Source organism: Lissotriton helveticus, chromosome 4_1 (assembly GCF_964261635.1).
Source record: "Lissotriton helveticus chromosome 4_1, aLisHel1.1, whole genome shotgun sequence".
Taxonomy (NCBI): domain Eukaryota; kingdom Metazoa; phylum Chordata; class Amphibia; order Caudata; family Salamandridae; genus Lissotriton; species Lissotriton helveticus.
The window spans coordinates 701,591,546-701,618,652 of record NC_136063.1 but is presented as its reverse complement, the minus strand read 5'-3'; the positions used below and the strand labels follow the sequence as shown (position 1 = coordinate 701,618,652).

The following is a 27,107-nucleotide window of genomic DNA, read 5'->3' as shown; positions in this document are numbered from 1 at the left end:
GTGTTACCTCTTCCACCCATTCCATCATCTCCGCTCCTATCAGCCAGTAATCTAATCGCGACCAACTCCCATGCATTGGTGTCGCATGTGTACCTTCTCGCACCGGTGGGTTACGCACTAACCAAACATCAGATAAACCAAATTCCTCCATGGCGCGCACAACACTCTTAGCAACCTTAGGGGTACGGTGAGAAATAGGATTAGACTTATCCAGTGCCATGTTCAAATACGTATTTAGATCACCCCCATACTACAGGAGCTTCAGGCCAGTCCCATAATACTCCACAGGCACGATCAACACAGGACGGATTGTCCATGATTGGCCCGTACATATTAACTATGATAATCAACTTGCCACTCATTTTACCACACACCAACACATATCTGCCGTCATGATCCTAGTATGTGTGGAGCGGTTGGAACTCCACCCCTTTTTTAATCAAAATCAGAACTCCTCTCGCATAGGAAGAGTAGGAAGCGGCCAGCTGAAAACCCGCCCATCTGCCTGCAAGACCACGTTCCGTGTGCTTAGTTAAATGTGTTTCCTGTAATAAGGCAACATGTATCATGTGACGATTTAAATATGCCAACACCTGTCGCACTTTTTTGGGTGAGTTGAGGCCGCGGACATTCAAAGTTAACATCCTACACCTATCTCCCATCATTTACCTTATGTCTACAATCAATTGCTTCACATGTTGTCTCAGAGGGCATTAATTATGCCACTATAACACATTACCACCCAATGGACCATTTGATACGCATCTGCGTACAGTTTGATAGATGCGATACAAAACAAATTTTAAAAAAAGAACACACTTCTCCCTTCTTCCGCCCCCCTCCCACCTCCCACTCCAACCTCCCAATCAGGTCAAGACCATACCCTATCACCCTCCCTTTGAGCATCACTCCAAACTACCCATTGCATCATATGGGGAACACCCACTAGGGGAAGAGGTTAAGCAACGAATACCCGCACCGGAGTGCGGTCGCCGGAACATCTCTAGCCAGCCTCCCTGCGTACCCCATGAAACTTGTGTCTGTTAGCATGAAACATCTACCCCACTCAGGACAAACAATGTAAAGTTTTGGTGAGTCCTTGCCTCCCACCCATCGTCCTCTCAAATAGTAAACCTGCCATCCTCCACCATCAGTCCCGATCCAGCATCAAACCAGGCACCCATGTCAACATGTAATAATGGCGGACCAGCTGCTCCGTCACTAGTCTGCATCCTCCAGTCCCGACTCCATAACCATATCCTTCAACATGTTCTGCCGGGGCTTGGTCTTACAAATATGCTTAGTGAACTTTAGCGCTGACTTTGCGTCCGTGAAAAAATGCGATTGTTCCTCATGGGTGATTTTCAACTTGGCCGGGTATAACATGGCGTACGGTACTGAGGCCGCTCTCAGCAGTTTCTTCACTGGTACAAATTCTTTTCTTGCCGCCTGAACTACAGGAGTATAATCCGGAAAAAATGAAACTTGTCTCCTTTATAGATGACCGATCCTTGGCCCTAGCCTCTTTCAACACAGCGTCCCTATCAGCATAGTTTAGGAGACACGCAATAATCGGACGTGGCAGTGCGCCTGGTTTAGGCCTCGGCCCCAGTGAGCGGTGTGCTCGCTCCACTATCATCACGGTGGAGAGTACGGGCCCAAAGAGTTCACGCAGCAGACCATCTATGAAAGTCTCCCTCTTAGATATGAGCGTGGTTTCCTATAATCCAATAATGCGAAGATTATTGCTCCTCGAACGCGCTTCCAAATCTTCAGTCTTTGCACTTATCACCTCCAGTATCTTCTCCATCTGAAGAATCTGCGCCCGTGATTCAGCTTGTGCGTCATGCGTGTCAGACATACGGTTCTCACGTACATCTGATCTGTGATCGTGCTTGTCCACTTTCTTCTTGACCATGTCGAGTCCAGTAGCCAAAGCATCAATCTTGCTGTCTATCGTTTTCATTCCAGCTCGCAGTTCCAACAATATGGTCCTGGTGTCATCGTCCGCACCCTCTGCGAGCCCTGTGGCGCCTCGTGACTCACTTTGTTCACCCATTCCGTCAGTAGCACGAGTGGACCGCTTATTTTCGAATTGTAATTTGGCCTGTTTGGGATCCGATTTGCCCATACTGGAAGACACTGGTACCAGGTGACCTAGTCGCCCTGCTTAGCACCCGCACCAGTGATTTATATAACAATCCTTTCTCCAGTGGTAACTCCACACACCTCCTTCGCACTTATCTGCGGCTATGACCAGCGCCACCAAGGTACCTCCACTCCTCACGTGCTGGCAGTCTCTCTCAGCAACCAGTCAGGGCAGCTAGCCCCCCCTTAGTCAACAGATACCATCACCAGTCCACCAGCACGACTCCTTCACTAGTCCACTATACGAGACGCTCTCAGGCTTCCTCAAGGATGTCCAGGCCTGCCTCAGCCCTTTGGTAATTCGCCCTGGTGAAGCAGCTTTACTATGCACCCAGGTCAGTGCTCCTCCCACCCCCACCCCATAACCAAGAGGCCTCCCGTGGTCAATCGACCCGTTGTCCGGGCCAGCTAAAAGGTCAAAGGGACCTCCGGATAGCACCCTCCAGCCACCGAGAGGCAGCCTAGCCGCTGGCCAAAGCACTCGGGGAGCACCACTTCAGGCTTTTGCCTCCCGTAATCCTGTAGCACAGGCCCCAACAGGCGCCACCACACACTCGGCCGTAGAACCCAGTGAAGGCCGCGCCGCCCGGACCAACCAGGCCCAGCCCGCTCTGGTGTTTCACTCACCCTCAAAACCACAATAGGGACACTGTTTCTTGACGTCGGGTGCGAATAGTCACCCGAAACGTAGGGGTGCAAATAGTCACCCGTGTGTTGAGAAGGAAAGAAAAAAAAAGGAAAAAAGTACCCTAGGTACAATGGACCCACCCAAAAAAGTGACAAAACATCTTTTGTCCTCTGTTGCCCTCACACACCCCTGGGGGTGTCATGCTTCATCATCGGACGTTTGCTCCTCGTAGGGCCGGCGCTGCAATTCCCTACGGCTCCCCGAAGGGTCTCTTTATCGGAGATCTTTTTAGGACAGCCGGATGGTGCATGTGGGTGTGCGGGGTGGGGGTCCAATGAGGGTAAAAAAAGTGTGGGCAAAGTGAAGATTGGGTTAACAAACGGGTAGTAAATATACAACAGATGTCTCATTTGTATACCCATAGCAGATTAAGCTGCTAAATAAAATCTTGTTCCTGTAGGCATACTAACCCCAGGAATCAAGAAGGTCATGGGTCTGGGTCAACATGTTTCGCGCCTTCGTCGCCTTAAGGGTCGTTCGCGCTTCATCAGGACCAATACTATAAAATTGAAGTGCACGTGAATTAAAATAAAATACCCTCTAAATTTAACAGGGCGGGCGGTAAGGTAGTATACCTATGGTCTGGCTATAGCTTCATTGTGTATACCGCTCCTGTTCAATACCTCGCTTGTTGAGGGATGTCTCCTCTGGCAGGAAGACTCGGCGCCCGCACATTACCGGGCTTGGCCGCCAGGAACCAAGATGGAGCAAGGAGGGGTGTCTGGAGAAGACGGGCGGGAAAGCTGGACGATCGACGTGGTATCCACAGGACATTGACAATATATAGTATTGAACAGGAGCGGTATACACAATGAAGCTATAGCCAGACCATAGTGGTTTTAAGCCCGGTAATGTGCGGGCGCCGAGTGTTCCTGCCAGAGGAGACATCCCTCAACAAGCGAGGTATTGAACAGGAGCGGTATACACAATGAAGCTATAGCCAGACCATAGGTATACTACCTTACCGCCCGCCCTGTTAAATTTAGAGGGTATTTTATTTTAATTCACGTGCACTTCAATTTTATAGTATTGGTCCTGATAAAGCGCAAACGACCCTTAAGGCGACGAAGGCGCGAAACATGTTGACCCAGACCCATGACCTTCTTGATTCCTGGGGTTAGTATGCCTACAGGAATAAGATTTTATTTAGCAGCTTAATCTGCTATGGGTATACAAATGAGACATCTGTTGTATATTTACTCCCCGTTTGTTAACCCAATCTTCACTTTGCACACACTTTTTTTACCCTCATTGGACCCCCACCACGCACACCCACATGCACCATCCGGCTGTCCTAAAAAGATCTCCGATAAAGAGACCCTTCGGGGGACCCGTAGGGAATTGCAGCGCCGGCCCTACGAGAAGCAAACGCCCGATGAAGCATGACACCCCCAGGGGTGTGTGAGGGCAACAGAGGACAAAAGATGTTTTGTCACTTTTTTGGGTGGGTCCATTGTACCTAGGGTACTTTTTTCCTTTTTCTTTCTTTCCTTACCACACGGGTGACTATTTGCACCCCTACGTTTCGGGTGACTATTCGCACCCGACGTCAAGGAACAGTGTCCCTATTGTGGTTTTGATATTGATATAGGAGCAGGGACACTGGACCTAAATAGCTCCAAGGTCCCCCCTTCTTGTTGTTGAAAAAGTTTCACTCACCCTGCCAGGCCGACTCCATTTCTTCCCTGCCGTGTCGCCTCCGTCTCGCCAACATCAACGAAATCCCGCAGTTCGGCGTCACTCCCAGGGTCCGATGTTTTCCGCACCTCGGGTATTCCACTGCGCCAAGCCTCCGCCGGCTCAGGAGAGGGGCCGCGCAGCACTTCGGCACAGGCCTCTCTTCCGCGAAGAGGCCCAGCGTGCTTCACCGATTCCACCGTCCCAGGTATGCGCCCACTGCCAGCGACGGTCTACACTGTGTTGCTCCTCCCGCAGCCGGCAAAACGTCCCAATGAGTATTCTGCCGTCAGGCAGCAGGATCGCCCCAGCAGACGCAGACCACAGTCTACGAAACTCATTCACCGGGCCGGCGCCATTTTCACGCTCAGTCCGCGGTGGCAATATCAGTCCAGCATAAGAGCAGTGCGATGGGCACAAGTACTCCCCCGACTCTACCAGAATGTGCTGTGACCCCCGATCGATGTCCTGTAAGGGTTCCACAGCGCGCAGAGGGCCTTTGAAGGATGGTATTAACCGAGTGAAAGTTTTGGCGCACGGAGCTCCCTTAGCAGGCAGCCATTCCGCTTTGCGCCGAAGAAACGCCCCCGCGGATGGCACAGTTATAATGGACCACAGGAAGGTGGGCCTACAAAGAGCCCTAAATGCATTAAACAACTTTATCATCAATAACTTGACAGTCAACCAAGGTAGTCATTTTCGGACCATACCATTTGAAAAAGAAGGCAGAGTGGCTTCTGGCAAACGTGCAAATTAACTCTGCGGCCTCATACAATTACATAGGGGTCTGGCTGACGGAACAGGCTAAGGCGAATGTACACCTAAAACAGCAGAGCTCCAAGGCCAGTAAGGTCATACATCTATTAATTACAACAAGGGGTGGTGATGGACAGAGTCTCTGAATTAAGCAGAGTACTCTCACCCAGTCAAGAGATCAGGGCTAGATCCAACACCGTTTTTTAGCTCATTGCACCATCCCAGTTTCAGAACCTGGCTGTATGCAAATTAGTCTGTCCCTGGCCCAGTGCATCATGGGAACAGGGCAGACCAGACTACAAAAGCCAATTCTTACACTGGGAAGGAAACAAGCTTCCGGGGACCGGTTTCTGCCATTTCAGGCGTCTTCGGCCCGGCTTGCTTGAATCCTGATGGTGCAATGAGCAAGGGACTCACATCTGAGTATACCCTTCCACACTTAGGGTGGACAAAATTATTTACAACAAGGGGTGGTGATGGACAGAGTCTCTGAATTAAGCAGAGTACTCTCACCCAGTCAAGAGATCAGGGCTAGATCCAACACCGTTTTTTAGGTCTCGCCTAGACGAAAGCAAAAGCGAAAGCTTTTGCTGTCTAGGGAGACAACTTATGTTGCCGCTTTCTGGGGAATGAAGGGGAATGTGGACAGCAGAGTGTTACGAATTTCTTCTGGCGGAGATTGGACCTCGTGAGTGCGCACGTCGTCACTGACGCATGCGCACAAACAAAGGCATCCACACACTGCATATACACACACGCACCCCCCCTTAAACATACACACGCGCACACAGATAGACAGATGCACGCACAAACACACTCAAACAGACACACACACACGCGTACACCCCACCCCCACTCACCCCTCCTCTCACTCAACTTACCTGTTCTGGCGGTGCACGGCGGCGGCTCCTTCTCCCGGGTGGCGGTAGCGCTTTGCGGGGCTCTCTCACCACATGAGAGCCCCGCCTTCCCCATGCGCCCGGCCGCTCTTCACCCGGTCCCCCATCTCGGGACCGGGACTCAATGCGGAGCCTTCGTGGCTCCTCGGGCAGCTCTCTGTCTCTCGGCGCGATGGGGCGGGACTTCCGGTTGGGGCCGCGCTGGCATTGGCCGGCTTCCCAACCGCTTCCGGGTCGTCGCGGGCAGCGCGGCGGCCCGGCACAGCCATGATGTTTTTTTGGTTTTTTTTGTTTTTTTTAAAAGAATTTTATGTGTGCCCAAACCTGCTTGTATATAAAAAAAAACGCATCCTCCCTGCCGGGAATCTGAAGATGCCAGGTTTAGCTTGGATCGGAAGCCAGGGGACTAATTTACCAGAAGAAAGTTATTTGCAGATTAGTGAAAAAGAATGGCTAGATCGCCCTGCTGAGTGGATTAGTGCAACGCAAACAAGATAACGAGAGATTACCAATTTTCCCAACAACTTAATTTCGGATTTGGAGTGAGCCTGAAAGCGCTGTCGTTGTCTGGCACGTTTACAAAGTGAGCATGCTGGTTGAAGTAATAACTTGATGAGGGGTAATCCAGGAATCGTCTGCTTGCCAGCACAATAGAACGTAATGGCTGAAGATTTTTTTTTTAAATGGCTTCAATCAACACATGTAGTTGCTTAGAATCATATGCCTTTCATGCTTTTTTTTTTCATCACTAATTTTATCTATTTTTTATAACTCAAGTTGGTTAGCCCGAAAAAGTGTTTTTATGTGTCTAGCTTGAATGGTTTATGTAATATGAAAGAAAACATCCTTGCGCCGTACAATACAGATTTCCCATCTGTACTTTTCTTTCACTGCACCACTGTAAATATGCAGTTTTGAAATTAGATGTACTGTTCAGCAATTTCAGACGCACTAGTGTTTACTTCTTTTGCAACTCGAACAAGAATTTATTTCTACCAAGTTAACACAACATACACTAATTTACCCTTAAATACTAGTTGCATTATAAAGGAATGTAAAAAAGGGATTGGTGCATTGCTGGACTTAATTTTAGCCACTAGTAATTACTAGGGGCTGCATCCCAGTCTGTTTTTTGCACACCATGGCAATCAGACAAAAAAACAATATTATGATAGTCCTCCTTACTTCCGCTCCACCAGAGCAAGTGCAGCCTTAACTGTTAGGCTAAGTCCTCTCAGAACCAGAACACAAGCGAGCCCGGGCTGGATTTTAGCCTCATCAGTAGGGATAGTTTGTTCCACTGGCTTTGTGAGCACATGACCCATTTCTTGTTGTTTCCAGTAGCTGAGATGCCTGTCACACGAGCACTTACTTCTTTGATTTAGGTTTAGGCGAGCTCAGCTGGCGCAACGACTTGGGACTCCCCATGCATGACTCTAGCCTAGTTTTGTATCGTACCACACATCGTGAAACCTTTCACTTTGTGCATTAATCATGTGGCCCACAAAAGCAGCAGCTAACTACATTCTATAGAAAAAAAAATTGCTTTTCTTACCGCTACTGTACATCGTGAGTACTTTCACCTTGTGCACTAAGCTTGCGACCCACTTTAATCAAGCCCCGACCATTAATTAACAAAGACACATTCCGGCAGTCGCTCCTCCTTAACCCTCGGTAGTGCATATGCTTTTCACAGTATTGGTGACTGCGCACTCACACATTGCTCACTCACAGTAATGTAGCCCACACATACTGCACCCTCACACACACTGCCCCCTCACACATTGCGCACTCACTACTTTAGGCCACACACACTGCACCCACACACCCGCACTCTCACACACCTCGCAACCTCACACACTCTCATTACACTGTGCCCTCACACACTGCCCCTTCACACACTGACCCCTCACACACCGCGCACTCACATTGCTCACTCACACTACTTTAGGGCACACACTGCACAATCACACCCCTCACACACTGCCCCCTCACACACTGCCCCCTCACACATTGCTCACTCACACTACTTTAGGGCACACACACTGCACAATCACACCCGCACCCTCACACACCTCGCACCCTCACACTCATTACACTGCCCCCTCTCCCACAGCACCCTCACACACTGCACCCTCACACACTGCACCCTCACACATTAGCCCCCACTCGTCGCCACCACAACATCACTCAGCGCCACCACAGCATCAACAACAACTGGTTCAAATATGTTCTCTCAATGTTTCAAGCTTTATTTCAAATGTCAAAAAAAAATTAATATTTCACTTCTGTTCTTGGATTTTCGGCACAATAAAATACACTGAACATAATCTTCACAACAGTTATTTACAAAAGTTTAAGCTATTGCCATTATAAATTACAATAAGTATTAATTATTAAAAAAACATTGATATTTGTAATATCAATACATCTAACTCACGTAAATACAACACATTGCATTACAAATGCTATAGGTGTCACATTTGCGAAAGTTATAACTATTGGCATTGTAAATGACAAAGCTATTAATTTCGCTATTTTCAAAACCAACACATAACAATATATAAATGCAATTACAATACAATACAATAAATTAAAAATTGTAATTTACAATACCAATAGCTCAAACTTTCCTAATGCGAGACCTATTGCATTGTAAATGCTTGTTAGCTCATTGCACCATCCCAGTTTCAGAACCTGGCTGTATGCAAATTAGTCTGTCCCTGGCCCAGTGCATCATGGGAACAGGGCAGACCAGACTACAAAAGACAATTCTTACACTGGGAAGGAAACAAGCTTCCGGGGACCGGTTTCTGCCATTTCAGGCGTCTTCGGCCCGGCTTGCTTGGATCCTGATGGTGCAATGAGCAAGGGACTCACATCTGAGTATACCCTTCCACACTTAGGGTGGACAAAATTATTTACAACAAGGGGTGGTGATGGACAGAGTCTCTGAATTAAGCAGAGTACTCTCACCCAGTCAAGAGATCAGGGCTAGATCCAACACCGTTTTTTAGCTCATTGCACCATCCCAGTTTCAGAACCTGGCTGTATGCAAATTAGTCTGTCCCTGGCCCAGTGCATCATGGGAACAGGGCAGACCAGACTACAAAAGCCAATTCTTACACTGGGAAGGAAACAAGCCAGAAACCGGTCCCCGGAAGCTTGTTTCCTTTCCAGTGAAGAATTGGCTTGGTAGTTTGGTCTGCCCTGTTCCCATGATGCACTGGGCCAGGGACAGACTAATTTGCATATTGCCAGGTTCTGAACTGGGATGGTGCAGTGAGCTAAAAAACGGTGATGGATCAAGCCCTGATCTGTTGACTGGGTAGGAGTGTTCTGATTAACTCAGATACTCTGTCCATCACCACCCCCTTTTTGTAATCATACATCTATTAAAACAACTTAGCCAGCATCTGATTAGCCCGTCCGCAAGCCCAATTCTCACAGTCTTAAGAGCGAAGTTCCTTCCAGCTATTAATTATGGCCATCTTGCCTTTCCCGGGAAACTGGACGCCCTCCTTAATACAGCCCAAGCAAAGGCGCATAAGGCAGTGCTTTTGATCCAGAGGACAGCCAGAAAAAAAAAAGGTCGAGATTGGAGCTAGGTCTGGTATGTCCTGATCTGATGTGCCAGGGGAGATTATAAAGACATATCTAAGGATAGTAAGGGCACCGGCTATCTCCCTAAAAAATCACCTGAAACCAATCTTTGAGGGGCCAGGCTCGGCCTGGCACACAAGCCTTGTAAATGCAATCAAAGTATTGAAGATAGATGAAGAAAGCTTTAAGCTGTCGGACATCCCCCTGAATGCCTGTAAGAGAGCAGTAAACAAACAAGTGCGAGACATCTCCTTTAAGCGAGATTTTAAATCTCTCCGCCAAAGCGCTCACTTAGATCCGTTGAATAACTCCTACACGGCAGGTAAAGCACAATCTTACCTAAGCGAGGCCCTCACCACACAGGCCGAAGCAAAATTTTATTCATGAGGCGGACCATGCTAGGGATTGTGGAATTCAACCCTGCATGGGCCCGAAGAGGGGAATCCACAACTTGCAGGCTATGCCACTATAAGAGGGAATCTTGGCTGCATCTCCTATGCTGCTGCCCCAATTTTAACAACGAACGTCAGCGACTTCTACGCCCGATCTGTATCAAAAATGGCATAAAGTCGTGCAGCGAAGTATCAGCCCTGTGTTTCTCAACTACCAACACTACAGCACTGGCGAGATTGGCGAAATTCATCCACCAAATTAGAATTGCTTTAAAAGTAGCCAATGAAAGTAGCAAATCCCTGGGGAAGAGCATGGTAATCCCCGTGGAGGAAAGCTAATGGGCTTTCTCAACGATGCCCCAATGAGGTACCAACAACACCCTCCTCGCATGCCTTCGAAGAGAACTGTGCCCCTCGAGAGATTCTCAGCTGGCCATAAGGGGCAGTTCAAGAGCCCCGCAACTAGATCATCTTCAAGGTGCAAATGGCGCAAAGAACATGCGCTCACGCGCTGGGGAAAGACTACACGGATCTCGGGGAGGGGTGTTAAATTTTAATCTGTCCCAAGGTTTGAAATCACAGTTTTTAGCTCGTTTATACTGTTCATTTTTACTGTAAAGATTTTAATTATTTATACAGTTAATAAAAACTACAAACTACAAACTGACAGTTTGGGTGTCTGGCAGTCAAAAACACTAACACGTGAATCACATGCAAGTTGTATAGACTACAGCCTATGGAGCGGAAATCATGCCCCCAGAAAAATTAAATCTTTAAGTGGCGCTGTAATCCTCTTTCTACACCAATGCAAGTGAGTAACAACTCAAGCAAAAAGAGACTTACCCCCACGAAAGCAGGCAGGTACATAACAGCTTTTTTTATTTACAGTGGTTTTGGGTATACCCTTTATGACACAAAACAAACAGCTGTTTCTGAAGTTTCCATTACACATAGGTCACATCTGAACCCCTGGTTTATCTAAGTTAAGGTAGCCCCAGCCAATTTGCAGTTTCATTATGTCTCGGTCTTCTCATAAAACATAAAGAAAGATCGTTTGGCAGAATTCAGTAATTACCAAGATCATGACTAAAGAAAGGAGACAGTGTTTTTAACCATTCTGACCACACTAAAACACAATTCGGGTGCAAAAGTATTGAGGCGTGAAACAGTCAGATCAAGAGGTAACCCTTTATTAAAACCAGGAAAATTATCCCTCACATAATGTAACGTTCCACAAAGCACAAACCCTCAAAAAACAATTAGGTGACCCGAGAGACTCGGCCTAGAGTGGCATTCCAAGCATGTGATAGAAATTATCATGTTATTTCTCATGCTGTAGAAATACAGGTTACGATAAAATGCAAGAACTAAGAAGAAGAAAAAAAGCACAAGCACTGCTATCCCATTACAATCAATAGACCACTTGTGCCCCTCGCTCGCAAAGAGCAGACGGTTAGAAATGCATGAAAAATACACTCCCAATGACAAAGTTAAAAACAACTAGTTATAGCATTAGACATCCTAAAACTTAAAGAGAGACAAGGCGACCTCACCTGTGTTTTCAGCTCACCCAAATAAGCCCGGAAAAGTTTCTCTGAGTTGTGAAGCATGTCACTTGGTTGTACTTCTCCCAAAACTCCAAGGAGCTCGTATATCTTCTCTAGAACTGGGGGCAACAAAAGCATAGATTTCAAGATAACATTTGATCATTCATTTTCGTCACAATAACACTAACGTTACTATTAAGAAATCAATAGACGTGCAACCGTGTTTGGGTTAACACACAAAAATCTAGCCCTAATAATTATTGTCATCTAAAGTATACTACCATACCAGTGTCGCAACACATATATCTTGTTGCTACGGGTGTAGCGTTACAATTTCATGTCTTCATGAACTGCTGAAGTCTCCAATTATGAAGTACACTTTCAATCCAACTTCAGATTTTTTTTTCTACCATCCATCCCTTTGTAGTGGCATGCTTATCTCATGATCTCATCGCCTAACAAAACTAGGTTCACTGCCATCAATTCTACTTTATACCAGTCGTTTCTATGCCATATAGTCTTAAAATGATTTCATTCCGTTATTGGCCCGCAAAGCGATGCCTTTCTTGCATGTAATTAATAAGATATACATATGGCGAACTGGTATCTTCATTTAATTCCCACTCTGCACCATGACAAAATAGCGCCCATTCTTTCTTCACTCAGATTTGCATCAAATAGCCACATTAAGCCTCAGTGGCAATGTTCTTTTGCTGTAACAAAGACCTCACAGCATGTTCATTCTTTCAGCACAAAGCTCCTTCAGTTCTACTTTTTCTTTGCATGTTTCTATTCCTTGTTGTACTCCCAGTAAGTTCTATTGATGCCCTCATTCTCCTGTCCCTGCCTTACATGTCAGGCCTCCATTTTCATTCTCACACCACAGGGCTACCTGCTCTCCTCTTTTCAGCTGGTTCTCTTCTTAAGCCCAGTGCCGATGTATGGCTTTCAATCAGTCTCTTCTCAAAACAGTGAGCGAAGGAGAAATAATATAGGACTCACTGTGGAAACAAAAGCCTTCAAGAACACTTCCTGTGTAGGTTTAGACAATAAGATCCTTGAAGATGAAAATAACCCTTCAATAGGGCACCAAATACTAATAAACATTATCTTGTCTGCGGGAGAAGTATGAGTGATCCCTTAATCGACAATATTTTGCCTCATTGATATTTTAAGCCATATCTGGTATTGTGTTTCTCTTGTTCGCAATTGTACAAGACGCAGTCCAGGCTGGGCCATGCTTGATTACGGTCTTCTCACTACCAGCTGCTAACTGAAATAACCTTCACAACTTGTGCTTTCCACTCCGATGAAAAAGATTACATTCCCTCTCTCCCTATATATCACAACATTCACTCACTTGACTTTCGCTAAGCGGCCTCTGACATTCACTTGGTACTGTTGTCTAAAATTCTATGTCAGGACCTGGATATGAGGATTAGGCTGCTCTCTCTTTAAAAATTACTTTTATTAACCAGCAGCCGTTAAAATTAATGAGATTCAGGCAATAACATTCCGAAAGAAAACTACATTTCCCATGAACCATAGGGAAACCGTCCATCTAATCCACAATCACCGTCATCCTTCAAGCTCCTCTGCTGACGCTCCTTTTACCTCTTTCTTCCCTGCTCCAGTAGCCTTGAAGTTAAGTGCTGCCATCTTATATTGTATGTGCTTTGTAAACTTGTGCTAAAAGTATGGGCATGTGAGATACCAGATGTGGTGCCTTTTCACGTTGCGTGCAATATTAACCTGGTGTTTCTTTCAGCAATTAGGGTTGACTGGGCTTTTTCCATAGTGTGCCCTTACATTGGCCTGCTACATAAGAAGCTATCTTCCTAAAGTTTTACACAAGTTCGAAAGGGCAGAGGGTAAATCATCTCTCACCTGTGTCAGGCACTTTAGTCTTTGTAGCCAGTTCACCATAGAATCTGTTAAATATGTCTCCAACTTTAAATTCTTCAATCACAGCATGATTCTTTAAACAGCGGAGCACCTGGAATAACAGTGAGATGCACAGTGTTTCCAAATTTGAACTAGCCATTTTAGGAATCCAAGCATCTCCAACTTCCTACCACTGTGATCATCATAATATTGCATAATCAATAAAACTATATTCTAATTTTTTTTTTAAATTGAATTGCAAATTAGCCAAACTTTACCTTGATTAGAAGCTCCAGTGCTGGGGCTTTACATTTTGCTGCCTTGTCTTTCATATAAATCACAATACACTTGTCCTACATTCAAGAAACAGCAAAATGATTAGATTAATACCTGCGGACATGGGTTTGACACAAAAACATGAATACGGACAAAATGGGATCTTAGATGGAATAAGATATTGTAACGTAAGAAGCCACATACTTCTAACCTATTGTACCGAAATTCTGCAGCAGTCGGAAAGCAGAACATCAGATTTAAACATTTATTACTAGTAGTCAAAAGTGGAATGACCTCCTTACCCTACCATTTCACTGCCTTGTGGCCTGGCATATGATGTCCACTATTCTAGTGGGCACCTTGCACCAGTCTAAAAACCCTTATTAATGGTGGTTGTAAAGTCCACCTTATAGACAAGCTATCCTAGTGGTAGCATGGACCAGCAGTCATAGGCTAAGACTTCAGAGAGCATGTGAAGCAAGATGTTTTACCAATTATAATCCCTTGAATACCAAATGAAAGGACACCACACAAGGTATATATCAAATATATATGTATTTATTTCTAACCCGACCCCTCTGCACTCTTTATGAGGTCAGAGATCGAAGTACATCACAAGTTACTCAATTAGCATACGATAAGTTGCACAAATACGGTTATGCCCTAGGGGCCTCCTCAACCATATACTAAGTAAGTGGTATAAGGACCACTACAGAAATAGTGAATATGCCTCGGGCCTAGGGAATCGCTGGGGCTACACTAAACAACCAAAGGTTAGGAAGTAGGAGACCCACGGAAGACGCGTGCAGTGTCTAAACACAGTTGTGAGTTACCATTGACTTATAATGGAGAACGAAGAAGTTACAAAGTTACTGTTTAAGGGCACTTCCGGATGGACTATGACAAAACCCCTTTAGACTAGGACACTTCGAGAGTCAAGACCCACGGGAGCACCGGAGTACTCAGGTTACCTCACCCAGGGAAGCCGGGTGCATAGGTGCCTTCTGGTGTCGGGTTACGTCGATGCTTTCAATGGAGATCTGCAAAGAAGTGCTGCAGGCGGCCAGAGGAAGAGTGTCCGGGTGGATCCAAGGGTGAATCGAGGAACTGAAGAACCTGAAAGCTGAGGGGACAGAGTCTGGGTCACTAGCCAGTGACCAGGAAGGAACCAGGCGTTGTCGCGATGATCTCAGGTGAAGAGGTGAAGTTTGTCTCTGCAGCCACAAGGACCAGGAGGTGTCGACGACGACCAGGAGCTGGATTCGAGCTGTCCCACGAAGGATCTAGTTGACTGCGGTGTCGGTATCCGGACTGGGCCCAACAAGCCTTGGCAAACGCAATCCACGCAGGAAGTGAAGATGGGCTTCAGGTCAGACCAGCAAGGTCTGGGGAGTTTCTCCTTTGTAGAGAAGCTGGAGCAGCCTGGAACAACCAGGAAAGCAGTTTGGTTTCAAAGGTTTGTCTTCAGGGGGCTCACTAGCCAACGGGCTAGCAACCGGGAAGACGCGTTGAGCTGAAATGTAAGAGTGGGCCCCACGCGGCACTCGTGGGGTGTGGAGGGCTGAGCTTCGGTGCAAATAGCGCTCGGGTCTGGGGCTTCTCGTACCCCGATGTACAACTGCGATGGTACCTCGGTAGTCAAGCTGTTAGCAAAATGCAGGATGTCCAGGGTGTCCGGTCCCATGTCTCTCGTGTCCGCCACGGGTCTCAACTTTGATGTGAGTCGGCGTCCGAGAAGTCTGGAAGTCCAGTTCCTGTGTCGCTGAGTCTTCGGTTTCCTGCGGGAGCGTCAACAAAGCAGACCGGCAAGTTACTGGTGGTGCCTGTTTGCACAGGGTGGTCACTCCTTGACAACAAGGGAGATATCTTCAGTCTTCTAGTCGAAATAGAAAGTTGAAGGTCCAAGAGTTTGTATCAGAGTTTCATTCCAGGATAATCTAAGGTCCTGGGGACACAGCTCCTATCTTTATACTGATTTTAGGGGCTGGATTACCTGCTAGGTCCCTCCTATGGGTGGACCTGGGAATGGGGTGGTTACACCCCTTTCCCTTTTTCCAGTTTCGCGCCAGAGCTGGGGCTGGAGTGCCACAGCAACTGGTTTGAACCGGGCTATGCATGGAGCACCTTGTGTGCCCCAGGAAGTGTCTCGTTTTGCAGCCCTCCCTGCCCCAATACACTAAAAGCCTGTCTGGGGAGGGGCTAGCACCTCCCAAGTCAGGAACCCTATTGTCCAGGCCTCCCCTGCCGGAGTTTCGTCCAGTAGCAGGAGGTCAGACTCGTGTCTGTGGCAGCAGCATCCATTTTCTGATGCGGGGGCTCGGTTTAACTTTAACCGGGTAAAGCAGTAACAAATGTCTTTATCCTCTAAAAGGGTGGAATGCTACCCCCGCCGCCAGAATTGGCTGGGGGGGGGGGGGTGGGTAGTATTCCAAAGTGCTTGACACCGTACACGACAAGTTTTGATAAAGCCAAACCAAAGTTAGCATTACCGCGAGGATTATAATGAACTTAAGAGTAAATGGTATGGCTATATCATAGAACAGCTATAAGGAGATGGGTCCGAAAGCTGCAGAGGGGCTCAGCTCATGCTAGGGCACCCTCTTACATAAAACCAAGCACTCTGCCTCCAGGATTGTCGAAGCCTACCATAGGAGTGACTTATAGGTGCATATGTGTCTATATATATGGGTAGACATAGATATACTATATCTAAGTAAGGGGTGATTACACCACCTTACACAAGCTGGGTGATCAAACCGTGGTGTCAGTTTGGATGGCCAGCCAGGGGTGACATAATGCATGCTGCAGCCCCTGGTAGGCCTAGGATGCACCTATGCCCTGGGTACCTCTGGTACACTATACAGGGGCTCACAGATGTGACCCAATCCCCAATCAGGTATGTACCTAAAGTACATGGTATCAATTTAGAGAAAATCACAGCAAAAAGCGGGGGTGACCATCGGAAGCAGACCCTACTCTCCTACAGTGAGCAAACGACGGCCTACCTTTGAAAAATACTTGCTAACTAGTAGGGGAGATAAGCAAGTCACATCTTGGATCTAAGAAATGCTGACTTCTAGATAGCAGGGTGAGAAATTCTGATTTCCAACAGTCTAGGGAAAAAGAAATACAGGTAAAGTTAGATGAAGAACAATGGGAGGATATCCTTACTTCAACAAATAATTTGTATCCCATGCAGGGGAGAGAGACTATGCTGAAAACACTGTACAGATGGGAATGCACTCCAGGGAAGTTGGCGCGGGTGGAAGGAGTTTAGAATTTGAGGGAATGCGTAGAGCATGGGGCTTTACCACATAGCCTCTAGTCCAACCCACGGATAAAACAATTATGGAACTCAGTGCTATCAACGATATGGAAGAAAAAACAAATCACAGGCTGGCACAGTGTCCAGAGGTTATATTTCTAGGGTGACCAGCTATAGACATCTGTCCCACTCTTCGGTAAGAAGGATCAGCTCACCTCTCGCTTGCTGGTGGCAGGAAAACAAATAAATCCTATTGCTTTAAGATCAGCAGTTGGCCCCCACAGAGAACAGATGGACTGAGAGGCCTCGGTGGTTATTTGGAAAGGAGAAACTAGCCCCAGGTGAGGAAAAAAGACTTTACAAAATAGTGAGGCCTATTTCTCGACTTCTTTAGTCAAGACTACAAGGAACTGCACGCCCCAAGAAGATTTAGGCTGCTAAAAGCATAGCATACTTCAAAATAGAAAGCTACTACTACAAAGTGTCTCGGGGAAGAGGAGGGGGCTGCTTTCTCGATTTACATGAATAATGAACCCTAGCGGACAGTGGGGATACCACTTAAAGGGGCAAGACAGTGTATGTGGCGGGCTTACAATTTACAGGGAGGGTGGAGATTGTTTTTTGGTTAATAATTCGTTGTTCCATATGAAATCATTGACCTAAATGCCAATAAAAAAAGTATTTAAAACTAAGCCATATCTTTTCATTGAATTGTCATCTCTATTCACAGCAGAGCTGGCTGTAATTATAATGTCTTCCTTTTGACGACATCAATTAAATAGTCAGGTAACAGACACTTATAGGCACTTCTGCAAACATTAGTCTGCTCGCAGAGATTTCCTCTCCCACATCTATGGGTACGATTAACATAACGAACATTAAAAAGGTAAAATAAATCTGTGGGTGAGAAGAAAATCTCAATGCACTGAAATCAGCAGTAGTAAAAAAAGATCTATTTACAAAAAGCTGTCCCAATTCCTTTCCGAACAGTCAGAATCTGAAAATACACTAGACTCACAGCAATAAAATGGGTTAAACAAGCATTTGCAATGCAATAGGTCTGCAGTTGTTAGAGTTAGAGCCATTGGCATTGTAAATGGCAATGCCTTTTATTTATGTGTTGGTTTTTAAAACGTAAATAAAAGGCATTGTCAATTACAATGCCAATAGTTTAAACTCTCGCAAATGTGAGACCTATTGTATTGCAAATGCTTGTTTTTTCATCCTGACACTCACTACCGCTCTTCGGCTCTGTCTGCAACTTCTCCAGATCAGATATGTTGTAGGGACCACGGTGTCAAAGGTGAGAGTATTGTCTTATAACTAGGAAGCTGGGTACTTTGTATAAGAATGTAAGTTAGGCCCCGCGCTTCCTTGACCTTCTGGTATAGGTTGGACAAGAAACAGCTGACACAGATGGTAATAGTTTGATTTAGCCAGACACTTGATTACATAATTACTACACGAAGCCGAGTGGTCCTTATCCTCGCACAGGATGTGTGTTCTCTACAAGCCACAGCCGCTTATGAGGTCTGTGTTGGCAAGACTGCTGTTCAAGGACTGTTGGTGTCATGAACCATGCCTGCAACCCCGACTCACCTTTGACCCGAGACACTCCTCTTCATGCAGAAACGCAGGGGTTGAATTTTTCGCCGCTTATGAGGTCTGTGTTGGCAAGACTGCTGTTCAAGGACTGTTGGTGTCATGAACCATGCCTGCAACCCCGACTCACCTTTGACCCGAGACACTCCTCTTCATGCAATAACGCAGGGGTTGTGTTTGTGTTTTTCGACTTCTCTTTTGCGAACAATACGCTAGATGTACTACTATGTGTTATCGGCGAACAGAAACTTATTTTCCACAAAAGAAAGCTCACGAAATCAATATTGAAGATTGGTAACAGCGACTGGTCACAATCATGGGGATAGTGAACTGCAAGAGTCCCCAGATAACTGTGGCCGGTTTTAAATAAAAACAAGGTTTGTGTGTCAGAAAATGCCGCCGGAATCCCGCTGCGCACGCACCGGAAGTCAGGCAATGTCGCCTGTGACGGGGCGGGGCCACGTCCGGACCGGAAGAGGAGGCAGGCGGAGTAAATGCGTATCGCGGCCCGGGGCTCCTGTGAGCGGTGGAGAGCCCCGGGCCCGCCAGCAGGAGGTTGCTCAAGTGTTGCGGGGCTCCCTTGACCAAGAGGGAGCCCCGGGAAATGAGCTGGCAAGAGCCGCAGCGTGAACTCTGCGGAGGGGGCACGAGGCACATGCCCGGTGCCTGCCCCTGCCGCGTGCTGAGGGCAGAGTCCCCCGAGATTGGCCCAGTAAGTTAAAAAGGGCTGAGGGGGGTCATAGTGCACTTGTCTGTGTGTACGTGTTTGGGAGGGGAAAATCGGTGCACTCATGTGTGTGCGCGCGCGTGTATGTGTGCGGGGGTGTGTGTCGGTATGTGCGTGCGTGCATGGGCGCTCGTGTGTGTGTCTGTGTGTATGCGTGTGTGGTGTTTGCCACTGTTTGCAATCAGTTGCCACACTGACTACTGCTTGTGCCTTTGCTGTCCACTAGTCCTTGCCTACAATCTGTTCTTTGTATGTACCTTCTGTCCCACTGCGGTCTACTAGTCCTTGCCTACCATCTGTTCTCTGTATGTACCTTTGTTCCCTGCTTATGCTTCAATACTATGCTTGTGCCACTGTTTTCTACTTGTGCCGCTATTCAATGCATGACTTATGCCGCTCTTCAATGCACGTCTCTATGTTCTCTGCTTGTGCCTCTATTCCATGCTTCTGCTTGTGCCTCTATTCCATGCTTGTATCTCCATTCTATGCTTGCTTGTGCCTCTGCTGTCCCTCTACTGTCCACTAGTCCTTGCCTACCATCTGTTCTCTGTATGTACCTTTGTTCCCTGCTTATGCTTCAATAGTATGCTTATGCCACTGTTTTCTACTTGTGCCGCTATTCAATGCATGACTTGTGCCGCTATTCAATGCATGTCTCTATGTTCTCTGCTTCTGCGTCTGCATTTTATTAAACAATGTGTCATCTTAAAGCACATCTCTCTTCTCTGCCTCTGCACACATTAAAGCACGTGTTTTTAAAGCAAACACGCAGCATTTTCTCAAATAACGTCACACTATATAACTACGTCTTTATAAACGACGTCGCCATTTAGCTGCTTTCGGAACATCTTACGATATAGAGCATTTTTGATCATGCCATGAAACACGCTGCTTTTTATTAAAGAACAGACCCTTTCGGCAAACACGCAGCATTTCCTTAAACAACGTCGCTGATGTCTTGAAACACGTTGCTTTCGGAACACCTTACGATATGGAGCATTTTCGATCATGCCATGAAACATGCTGATTAAAAGAACTGAAAGTTACGCGTTTAACCGCACTCTAAACGCGCATTGCCGCACTCTAAACTCGCATTGCAAGAAACTTGCAACAAAGTCAATTGAGCGCTCGTACTTGTGCATGTGCCAGTTTCAAATCGCCTCCAAGGAGATGCGCGCGGCCAGGATTGTCTCCTGGAAAGCAGACACGCCGACAAAAGGTCTCTGGCGAGAACGCGCTTCCGCGCGCTTAGCCGAGACCTAAAAATACATATATCCATAGGGACCCATTAAAAAACGCTACTATAGATGCAGTAAATCTCATGTTAAATAACGTCCAAATGATTACGTCTTGCTTTTTAACAGTTGTATTATTCTGCCGCCTTCGATTTACTACCCTAACTCAGAGACTAAAGTCCACAGCTTATTTACCCGGCTGCCACATTCTGACATTTTTTTCCGTTTTTGTATCAGAATGCCCCAGTATTTTTCCCAAGTGAAGACACAGTTTATATCGGAATTCTTCATACATAAAACGTACACCTTACTTAAATTATAGAAAATACGTACACCATTAAAAACATATTAGACAAAAGTAACAGATAAAAAAAAGTATCTCAAATGTAGGATAATATATACCAATCATAAATTTGCTAAAATGCAGTCATGTGTAAGTGCTAGAGAAATTACCAGCTCATTTATGTACAGATCCCAGAGATCATACCCTTAACAGATCACTGTAAAGTAAACTCAAAGCACAACTAGTTAAAGTATTATAGGCAAATAACTGTGCTAAAATAATTGCAAACACGAAACATAATATAGTAATACATTGTAATAGTAAACTCGTATGTATTGCCTGTTACAAATTACACCTGTAAACAAACTGAGAGCAAGATGTAACACTGTACCTCTTTCTAGTATACATCATTTATACGCACATATACGGATCAACTATACAACATCAATAAGGCAAATATTCATAAGGCCAATTTAATGTACATGCTCCTGTTGGGATGAAAAGGTCCCTTGCATGGTGCACAGTCCGGTCACCTGCACTGCAAGCCCTGACTGAGAGTATCATTTATGCCGTCAGGTTTTTGGCCCCACTGCGTGCTATTCCAGTGTGTGTGTGCAGAGGCCTAGGTCGGCCATTGACTCACAAGAGGTTATGGACTTGTCCTGGACAGGTGCGCTACTTGACCCCCTCATAGTGACAGGTGGACTACTGTCCCCGTCACTGGTTTCACCCGTGTCGCACTTTTATGGCAGCATACAGTGTTTTATAGTGAGTATCATCTGGCCACGCCTTTTTACCCGTGTTGTGGGATCCTACTGACACACTCACCAAAAGCTCTGCTGCTCGCCGTCAGCAGGGAATCCTTGCACTTGTGCATATGCATGTACGCTAGTACAATCGTGTGGAGCAAATGGGTGTAGAAGTGAACCAGGGTTACACAGGCCTGTGGGTTGCAAGATCTGCTGTCAGGGTGTAAAGGGTCCATATAAGGCCAGTCATTTGTTTCGCGAACTGATCACTGTCAGAGGGGGCTGTTGATAGTCAAGCTGCAAACTCTTAAGACCTCATTGTGCCTTTGTTGTGGGTGCTTCAGTCTAGAGACAACCTTGTTGTATAAAAGTTGGGGTAGATGACCCCCCCGTTCTTCTTCCTAAGTTCTCTTTAATCAAGAAGGAGGTACCCCACAGAGTACTCAGAGGACCACTGAACAACCAAGGGCTGATGTCTCATAGGCGAGGGATGGTCACCCGGAATCCGATCTGAAGGAAGAATTGCTCACTTATTCTGTGACCCAAGGAGCCCACCCTTAGTAAGAAGGGAATGAAAGTGCCAAGCCTGCAAGAGGAGCAGCTATAGGAAGGGGCTGAAGCAGCCAATCCTGGTGCAATGGTTCATCCAATACAGGCTCGCAAGCTGATCGATCAATGCGCTCAAGAGTACTGACTGATTTGAGCAGCTTCATCAGAACAACTGCAGCACTGCTGATATGTGCCAGGTTGTCTCAGTGCTATCCTCGACGATGCACGAAAACTGGAGCTTGTGTGCCTGTTTAGCTGGCCCAACAGAAGAAGGGATGGGTATCTGCCAGCGACAACTGCTGCGTGCCAGTGAACGGAGCAGATGAACATGGTCCTGCTAATTTGTGCTGTAAAGTCCTCACCGCCCCAGGAAGTAACGACTACAATCCAGCACAGCTTGCCTAGGGTACGCCTTTGTGAGTAGACAACTCTGCACTTCCCCAAATGGTTGCAGAAACGAGCCCTAGTCCAAAGATCCAAGGCTGTCACCTTGTGGTCCTAAGTGCTAAAGAGAGGGCCAGGCAGCAGTGACGCCAAAGACGTCAGCGCCCAATCTTGGTATTACTATTGTAACCCAGGTTGTCGCCTGAACTGTGTCACTCTTGCCTTGCACATGAAGAAGACTGCCCAACCGCCTCCAACCAGGAAGTACCAAGCACAACTGACCAAAGACCTACCAGAGTGATGGGAATGGACCTGCTGAATCCTTGAGGTCCACATGCGCCAAGCAATCATAAGAGCCCAAACGTTGGCCTACACCAGAAGCACCATGTCCTGTCCATTCTCAGAGATTTGAAACTCACCAGCAGCTGCTCCTGTCCTGCAGTACAGTTGCCCATCATGCAGGAAGTCCCTGCCCACCCGGGGTAAACCTACCGCTTAGAAAGTTCAACACAGCCCAAACTGCATCAACACAGGCAGGTGAGACTGCAACAGCCCTTGAGCCTTTCAGACTATATGCTGACAGAAATGCAGGGAGCACGCTGCATTCACACTAGAAACTATGCCACATTACCCTTGAGAATCCCGAGATGGAGGCAAACGGGAGGAAGGGGGCTGGGTAGGGTGTCTATAGAGGGAAGGCAATCTTTGATACATGCGTGTATCAAGAGGGAGAGAGAGGACCAGAAAGCTAGTCCTTATCCCCCGAATTATATGTCAATAAATCAAAAATGGACTAGCTAAATAATCAAAAGAAAATAAATTATTTTAATTTATCAAGGACTCAAGTATGCTTCGTCAATGGTTTTTTGGCACCTGGTAGGTGTGCTCAGAAAGCCCTCACCCACCAACCTAGTTGGTGGCATGCTTCATCATCGGGCCCACCCAGTGACACCTAGCGTGTCCCGGGTGTGCTTCGACGCCTGAAGACAGCGGAGCAGGTATGTCGCTGTGTGTGCGGTGAAGACTGTTATGGATCGTGATTTTAAAATGGCTTGGCGGGGATCCCAGTGCCTGAGGGCAAATACACTTTATTAGCTGGGTCACCGTCAGCGGTTAAAAAATAAGGCTTATTGGATGTTAGAGGCGAGTTACGACCTCCCACATCCTGGGGTGTGTCAACATGTTTCAGCCAGTGCCTTATTACTATGCTGGCTTTCTTCAGGACGGATAAAAAGGTGTGTGCAATTAAAATTAGTGAGTGTATATCCAGACTATGTGGTGCAGCGAAGGAGGCAGTACAGGTCCACGGCAGGCTCTGACCAAGAACTCAGGTCAACCTATGCCACTTCTCAAACCATGAAGTAGCACTTTTTACAAAATAGCGTGTTTTCTTGAGATGGGAATTCCCCACTCACACATAGAAAAACACTTTAGGGCGTGTATACACATAGTCTGGATATACACTCACTAATTTTAATTGCACACACCTTTTTATCCGTCCTGAAGAAAGCCAGCATAGTAATAAGGCACTGGCTGAAACATGTTGACACACCCCAGGATGTGGGAGGTCGTAACTCGCCTCTAACATCCAATAAGCCTTATTTTTTAACCGCTGACGGTGACCCAGCTAATAAAGTGTATTTGCCCTCGGGCACTGGGATCCCCGCCAAGCCGTTTTAAAATCACGATCCATAACAGTCTTCACCGCACACACAGCGACATACCTGCTCCGCTGTCTTCAGGCGTCGAAGCACACCCGGGACACGCTAGGTGTCACTGGGTGGGCCCGATGATGAAGCATGCCACCAACTAGGTTGGTGGGTGAGGGCTTTCTGAGCACACCTACCAGGTGCCAAAAAACCATTGACGAAGCATACTTGAGTCCTTGATAAATTAAAATAATTTATTTTCTTTTGATTATTTAGCTAGTCCATTTTTGATTTATTGACAATCTTTGATACATAACAGACTCACATTGCAAGTCAGGTATTCCAACATTATTGTCATAGCCAGTTTGAGCCGGTTAGCTGAGGAAGTGAGGAACGCATCAAGTGCGTAACAACAGACGAGCAAAAACAACAGACCCTACCGGGCCATTTTCTCTGAATAGATAACGAGGGAGAAAACACATTCGGTTCTTGAAGCACAGGTCTGAAACACAATCAACAGCCCCGGATTGATCACTAATATGTCAATGTGAACTGGGACACATTAATAAGGACTGCTGACAGCCATCACGACCTCCTCCCTCCAAGAGGCGCCGGACGGTGCACATGGAGAAATTTGAAATTGAGAACAACGTCTGCCACTAGGCATCAATGAAAACGCCGCCAGCCTTACTGATAAAGAGAAATAACAAAGCCCTGATGAGGGTTCGAGAACTTGTCACTCAAACCTGAAACGCGTTGGCACTACAACAAGAGTTATTCTACCATTTATTGATACTGTGAAATACATATTTACATGTTGTTACTCTTGTGATCCAACTTCGCTTTGTTTCTGTTTATTTTAAGAAAAAGGATTTGATTCGCAATTATTGAGGAAATGAATTGTTAATATTCAATGTTTATGTCATTTGGATGTAAGTTTTCATGTATGTTTTTTGTTAAAAGTGTTTGTTTGGTTATGTGATGTCATAAATGTACATATCTTCTTTTGCCTAAAAAATATATGACTTTCTAAAAAGTAAACTGATGAGTGATGGGTATAAATAAAAGTACCTGACCAGGTTTGATTAATTTACATTTGGTCTTGTTAAAATAATTGCACTATTAAGATACGAGGAGGTTGGGCATTTCTTCTGTCTATTTAGCATAAAACGGTCCAGCCCCCCTCAGTTCCACTAAGGACCTAACTCCCTTTTTTGCGCCATTTCTAAGAAAGACAGCACGCAATTGGCCCCCCTTCTCTGTTCCCTGGCCTAGAGTGCTCGGGACCGAGCATCAGCGCCATCTGTTTAATTGGAAACAGATGGCGGTCTTCTCCTGCAGCGGCGGACACAAGCGCGTTCGTGTGCGTCCTACTTCCGGGCATGTTTTTTATAGCTGCTTCTCCTGGCCAGCACATGCGAGGGGTGAGTGAGCAGGCGTCCTGCCCCTCGTTGCTCCCCCAACCCCGCTCCACTCCTCCTCAGAGTGCTCATTTTATCTCCTAAATGGGTTGGTGAGTGTGCAGGTGCCCTGCCCTCGCTGCTCCCACCCACTCCCGCTCCCCTCCTCCTCAGAGTGCTCATTGTATCTCCTAGATGGGTTTTGCTCATAATCCCTACTAAGCCATAGATAACCCGAGAGACAGGTGTCCACGGAGCTTGGCGCAGATTTTATTTCTGTTATTTACGTGACTTGTGTTGTGTAAAACCCTTACCTCCTCTGCGAAAGGGGCGGCTCAGAAGCAGGCTATGCAGCGAGCTCGCCACTAGCTGATCCCACCTGCCATTACAGGATCCATCATGCACCAGGCTAGCAGCTTTGCGTGAAGAATAGCACACACGTAAACAGGGTCTTTGAGAGAAGGAGCGCGAGCGAGGCAAGGTGCAATCTCACCCCAAGCCTACTTCTACAACACTGCAGCTGCCAAGCGGGCCGGAGGAACCCCGGGCCTCCTGTTGAACAACTCACTTTCATGTGCCTCCTTGTTCCCGGTAAAACGTAGTGCCAGCACACCCCTTTGCCCTCTAGAAGCACTCTGCAAGACATCAACCATGGAGCAGAACGCAAGGGAGGAATAGATAGGGAGGTGTCTGAAATACTGACAAATGACGATTCTTTCTTGGCGGTAAATGTGTTGAACACACTAAAGCCCATTCCTAGCCGGGGCTTACAATAAATGCATTATGATGTTTTAATCTAGTAATCATTTTTTATTACAAAAAACCCTCTTCGTGGTCACAGACACAAAGGAAGAACTGGCATACTTCAATTTACTGGTTCACTAATCTCTCCACGCCTTCCATGTGTGTGTGTGGGCGAGGGGAGGGGGGTATTCGGGGCCGAGAATAAGTGCAAAGAACAGGGCAAAACACTTGCACAGGACTCCGGTTCGCACACCTCTTTCGGCGTTCAAAACGGTGGTGGAACGCTTAAAGGTATGGATTTGCCGTCCTTGACATTTATTCCCGAGTGCGAACACGGATTTTAACGTGCATGTGATTAATGGTTTGTGTAACTTTCGTTTTGCCTAACCGCGCTTGGAGGCAGCATATGTGCGCCCGTTAGCATAACTTGATTTCCTGGCAAATGCCTGCGCTGTCGAGTGATACCACACATGTTTTAGGTAAGCCACGCCGTAAAACTAATTCTAAGCACAGTTATGTGTGGAGATTTTCAATTTGTTAATGGTAATCTACATTCTCGTTGTAGCCTAATAAGAAGCCATAATCGGAATATATGATGGAGTACTGATTTATCCACGGTAGTTTTGTTGGAGCATAAGAGTTTTGGAAGT

At 46.5% G+C, this 27,107-nt stretch overlaps 1 protein-coding gene across 1 annotated transcript in view; it reads right to left on the bottom strand.

Moving 5' to 3' along the window:
- The window catches only part of PRKDC (protein kinase, DNA-activated, catalytic subunit), a 3,158,350-nt gene that overhangs the window by 3,099,360 nt on the left and 31,883 nt on the right, over window positions 1-27,107 (bottom strand). The window contains exons 4-6 of the mRNA XM_078687323.1: window positions 13,873-13,947; window positions 13,598-13,706; window positions 11,717-11,829 (exon numbers count right to left, since the gene is read on the bottom strand). Coding sequence (XP_078543449.1) covers window positions 11,717-11,829; window positions 13,598-13,706; window positions 13,873-13,947 — 297 coding nt within the window. The remainder of the gene's footprint in view (window positions 1-11,716; window positions 11,830-13,597; window positions 13,707-13,872; window positions 13,948-27,107) is intronic.